The sequence below is a fragment of the Gadus chalcogrammus genome, chromosome 4 (genome assembly GCF_026213295.1).
Source record: "Gadus chalcogrammus isolate NIFS_2021 chromosome 4, NIFS_Gcha_1.0, whole genome shotgun sequence".
Taxonomy (NCBI): domain Eukaryota; kingdom Metazoa; phylum Chordata; class Actinopteri; order Gadiformes; family Gadidae; genus Gadus; species Gadus chalcogrammus.
In genome coordinates, this window is record NC_079415.1 from 24266353 (window position 1) to 24271422 (window position 5070).

At 50.3% G+C, this 5070-nt stretch overlaps 1 protein-coding gene across 1 annotated transcript; it reads left to right on the plus strand.

Moving 5' to 3' along the window:
- The first annotated feature begins 1085 nt into the window (after positions 1–1085).
- On the plus strand, positions 1086–5070 carry LOC130381293 (G-protein coupled bile acid receptor 1-like). Its single transcript, XM_056588802.1, has 2 exons — positions 1086–1169; positions 3188–5070. The coding sequence occupies exon 2, from the start codon at positions 3230–3232 to the stop codon at positions 4388–4390; it is 1161 nt and encodes a 386-aa protein (XP_056444777.1). The 5' UTR covers positions 1086–1169; positions 3188–3229; the 3' UTR covers positions 4391–5070.

Genomic DNA, 5070 nt, shown 5'->3' on the forward strand with positions numbered 1-5070 from the left:
ATATGAAGCCCTCTGATAGGACTACCTTATGACTATCAATGACTGTATCAAGCAGCCGGTAGGGGATTGGGCCATCCTTAACAAGCCTCCTGCTCATTAAGGATGTCTACATGGAGACCTGTGGACGCTTGGGGCTTCAACACACAACCTGTCAGCTCATGGAGTCGAAGTCATCCCGAGCACTAGACAGTAGCACAGATGTGACACACAAACATAAGCTTTCACCCATGCACGCACAGGCACACACAGGCACGCAAAAACACACACGCACGCAGGCACAAGCACGCACGCACACACACGCACGCACACACACACACACACACACACACACACACACACACACACACACACACACACACACACACACACACACACACACACACACACACACAAACATATCCAGATCTGATAGAGGTGCAGCCTGCGTCACACAGGGATGCTGCCTTGTGTCTCCCGACCAGGCCTGCTCCCCCCCAACCCAGCGGGACATGTCTTCTGCCCCGGTCAGACCCACAACAACATTGTTTAGGTGCTCTTCCAGAGGGGGATGAGGATGCATGAGGGGGAAGTGCCCCTCGTGCTCTAGTGGGGACTTCCTCTTTCAGACAGTCTCTCCACATGGAACTACCCTCCCTCTCCCATACCTCTGTCTCTATCTCCATCTCCATATCTATATATATATATATATATATATATATATATATATATATATATATATAAATCTCACACACAAGCACACAGACACACGCACAAAAACACACTAACACACACACATAAACACGCACACAAATACACACGCACACAGACACACACACACACAAACACACACCTCTATCATAGCTCCATCCCTCTCTGTCTCTCTCTGTCTCTGTCTCTGTCTCTCTCTCTCTCTCTCTCTCTCTCTCTCTCTCTCTCTCTCTCTCTCTCTCTCTCTCTGTTCCGCTCTCTCTCAGGATCTTGATAGGTCCGTTTGGCAGAGAGACCGGGTTGCGGGGGTTAACTCCGTTGGATAGTTTGACCGGCTCTTGAGCCAAACCCTTTCAGTTTAGTGCTGCAGCAGACAGAAGTGTCTGGACGGGGACCGAGGGAGTCTTTGAAACTTTGCCCAGAATTCTGGATGTTTTATACTTCTTAAAATGTATATGCAGGCGGAATCTACCCCTTTGAAGGTAAGGGTGTACTAGTTTGTTGAATATAATAACTACGCTGAACAGTACTGAAGACAGTAACTGTGTTTTCTTAAGCCTATATTGTGCTTTTGTATAGTAGGCTTTGTAGCTGGTTGAAAAAAGAGACGGCAGACGAGTATTGAAATTATAAAACGGTGATCAAATGAAACAGGCAAGCATACAGAAAGATAAACAGTTTATCAACATACAATAAGAGCAACAGCAAACTTTTGTTTCTTCTTCTAGAAATGAGTCTGAACAATAATATTTTTAAGATTACTATTTATTATTTCTCATTCCAATATCCAGTCTTGACTCCAGGGGTTTAAACAAATAAAGACAAATAAACCTTTATATACTGTATATCAATTACATGGATACAAAATACATTATATAAAATATAATGTAGACCATTTATTTTCTTAACAGAATGTTGATTCAGACCTCAACTCTGTAATAATGTGTTTATTCTCAAAGCTTTACCCATATTTATTCTTGTTAAAACACTGTTGCTCTGGTAACACACTTTACACAGACGCGTTTGTGTTCCTATCACAGGTACTGGATGGTCAGAGATCTGACCACCCGTGTGTGTGTGTGTGTTGTGTGATATCAAAGTGCTTGATGCAGTAGCCTCCTCCTGACAACATACACAAAGCTCAATGTAACTCCAGAGTACAGATTCATCTTTAATTAATGGTCCATAGTTTCCTGTCCCAAGTTTTTGTCGAGATTCCGCATGTTACTCTGGTTGACTTAATGTACTCACTTGTGCACACACAAACACACACACACACACGCACACACACACACACACACACAGACACACATACACACTCATGCACACACACATACACACACACACACACACACACACACACAATACATTCACAGAAACACAACCACATACACACACACACACACACACACACACACACACACACACACACACACACACACACACACACACACACACACACACAAAAACACCCACAGAAACACCCACACAAAAACATACACACACAGACACACACACAAACAAAAACGTTCCCCCTCACACAAACATACGCACACACATTGCCCTCCTCACCTCCTCTCCTCCCCCTCCAGCAGCTGCCTGTAGGTGGCGATCTCGATGTCCAGCGCACACACACAATTATTTTTGCACACACACCTACATGTCAGCCATGATTAAGTAGGCCGAGGGAATGGTAGAGAAATAGAGCGAGTGAGTAATGAGAGAGAGAGAGAGAGAGAGAGAGAGAGAGAGAGAGAGAGAGAGAGAGAGAGAGAGAGAGAGAGAGAGAGAGAGAGAGATTTACGACAGAACAATGTGTGTGGTGTGACTGGTGGCAGAGGGTCTTGTAACAGAATGGTATCATGTGATTAACGGTGGAACGGTCCAGCTATGTTGCTGCGTGGAGCATAAACACTGCTGCTATACTTAATACTGTTATGAATAATGACCTTGCTGTGTTTGTATCACATGGATGTCTGGCATCACCGGTATTCATATATTAATGTCATTCTGGGTTTATGTGTTAACAACATTCTTTTCTACGTTAACACATCAATTATCTCTTCATCTTAATGTGTAATCTATCGTTAGCTTGTCCGATATCTGACATCCTTCAACCACATCCTCCTCCCCCGGAAAAATGTGACGTGTGTCACCATTTCGTAATTTTGTTTTCCGTAATCTATCGTTTGCACGCCAATCCACTTTTTTTATTCTACCTGCCAAATGACACAACCTCTGGTTAATTCACGATTGTTTCATCATTGCGAAACAACCCGTGTGTAACGTGTTCAGCAGCCAAAAGGAAAGGCAGTGGTGTACGAGGGTGGGTGGTGGTCAGATACGTGAGTGTTCCAGAGGTCAGGGGAGAATTCACATGCAATAGATAAAAATCGATTGGCTGGAAAATGTTGCCGTTTTGCTATTGGCCTGATTGTTGTTTTACCTTAATATTGTTTATTTAAAAATATAAACAAAACATCTCTGTGCTTCCCTCCAGGTGTCCAACACCTCGACGGCCAGACAGACGGACGCCCTCTGAATGGGTCAACCTTTCCCGTTCCCCAACCCCCCGTCGGGGAACAACCCCCTTACCGTCCTTCCCCGTCCGTCCCGTGGCGAGGTCTCCGCCATGGGCATGGAGCCCAACCGCTCCGCCCCCTCCTCCCGCTACCCCCTGCTGTCGGCCGAGCAGCTGATCTATGCCATCACCGTGCCGCTGTCCACCTCCATCATCCTGGCCAACCTGCTCATCATCCTGGGCATCGCGCTGAACCGCAAGCTGCACAACACGCCCAACTACTTCTTCCTCAGCCTGCTCGTGGCCGACCTGTGCACGGGCGTGGCCCTGCCCTTCATCCCCTGGATGGGCCTCAACCGCCAGCTCAGCTTCAGCTCCTGCCTGGTGGCACACGTCTTTCCCAACTTCCTGTTCCTGGCCTTCCTGCTCAACCTGGTGATGGTGCACTACGAGCGCTACACCTGCATCGCCAGCCCGCTGCACTACAGCCGGCTGTGGGTGCACCGCCGCTTCCCGCTGGCGCTACTGGTGGTGTGGGCACCGCCACTGCTGTACGCCGCCCTGCCCGCCTTCGGCTGGAACAACTGGTCCGCCCCGGATTGGGACTACTGCTGCCCCACAGGCGTCGGGGGGCGGATGGAGGAGAGGCGGGCGGAGGCGCCGTGCGCGGCCAATGCCACCTCGTCCTTCTGCTGCTCGTACCGCCGCGTGTTCCCCAACGCCTTCATCTACTTGGAGGTGTACGGCCTGGTGCTGCCCGCCATCCTGGCCATCGCCGGCATGACGGGCCGCGTGCTGTGGATCACGCGCGGCCAGCTGCGCGACATCTGCCGGCTGCACCGCTCGCTGGAGCGCGGCGCCGCGGCGTCAGACCGGGAGCAGCGGCTCCAGCTGCGGTACGCGCGCTGCGTGGCGGCCGTGTCGCTGACCTTCCTGGCGTGCTGGTTGCCCTACGTCATCTACATGCACGTGTGCGTGGCGTTCCTGCTGAGTGAGACGCGCTGGAGCTCCACTGTGCACATCGTGCTGTCGTGCACGGGTGTGGCCGGCATGGCGGTGGTGCCGCTGGTGCTGGGCATGGCCAACCGGCAGTACACCGACCCAGCCAGCCGCATCCTGCTCAAGCTGCGGGCACGCTGGAGGACCAGGCGGCCACAGCACGGCGAGGAGATCGCCCTCTAGGGGCCGCGGTGACTTTAGCGGCCGTCCTGGGGTTACGTACAAACTTGCGTCTTGGGGGTTGCCTCGACGCACAACAGATTCTCAGGTCATGCTCGCTAGAGGGGCCAGAAGACGAACTCCCCCGCTTCGTCTGAGCGCAGGGGGGGACTGTGCGCTGCCTGGTTAGCTTTAAGTTTAAGCCTTAAACTTATGTTTAAGGCGTTATGGAAATGCAGATCAGGGGGGAACAGACGTGTGGCGTCTTTGACCTGCGTGGTCTTCGTTCCGACAGGGAGTAACGTTGCATTGGTGTTGACACTGCATTTGAACGCAATTAAGGACAAAACTGTGGTTGGTGCAAGATATGTTTCTGTGGTTAGTGCACTCGTTTTTTAAACAAATAATTTTTGTGGACGATTTGACACAAATGAGCAGTCCAGAAAAGGCCCTAGTTGAAGACACCAGTGTTATGTTGGTGAGCATTGAGAGATACACATGAACGTGTATCAAACCGATTTGATTGGCTGACGGATGCATCTCCAAAGACTACTCCCCCATCAGTCAGCAACGCCTTCCCACGTCCGTTGACTGACGGAGGTAGTGGGCATGTAGCCCGTGCCCACTACCTCCGTCCGTTGACTAATCCCCATTGACTTTGAATGGAGACAGACGCGCAATGCATTGTGGATCCGTCCGTTCCA

What these genes read in the sequence shown, in the direction of transcription:
- LOC130381293 (XM_056588802.1), top strand. Translation starts at nt 3,230, where the DNA reads ATGGGTCAACCTTTCCCGTTCCCCAACCCCCCGTCGGGGAACAACCCC.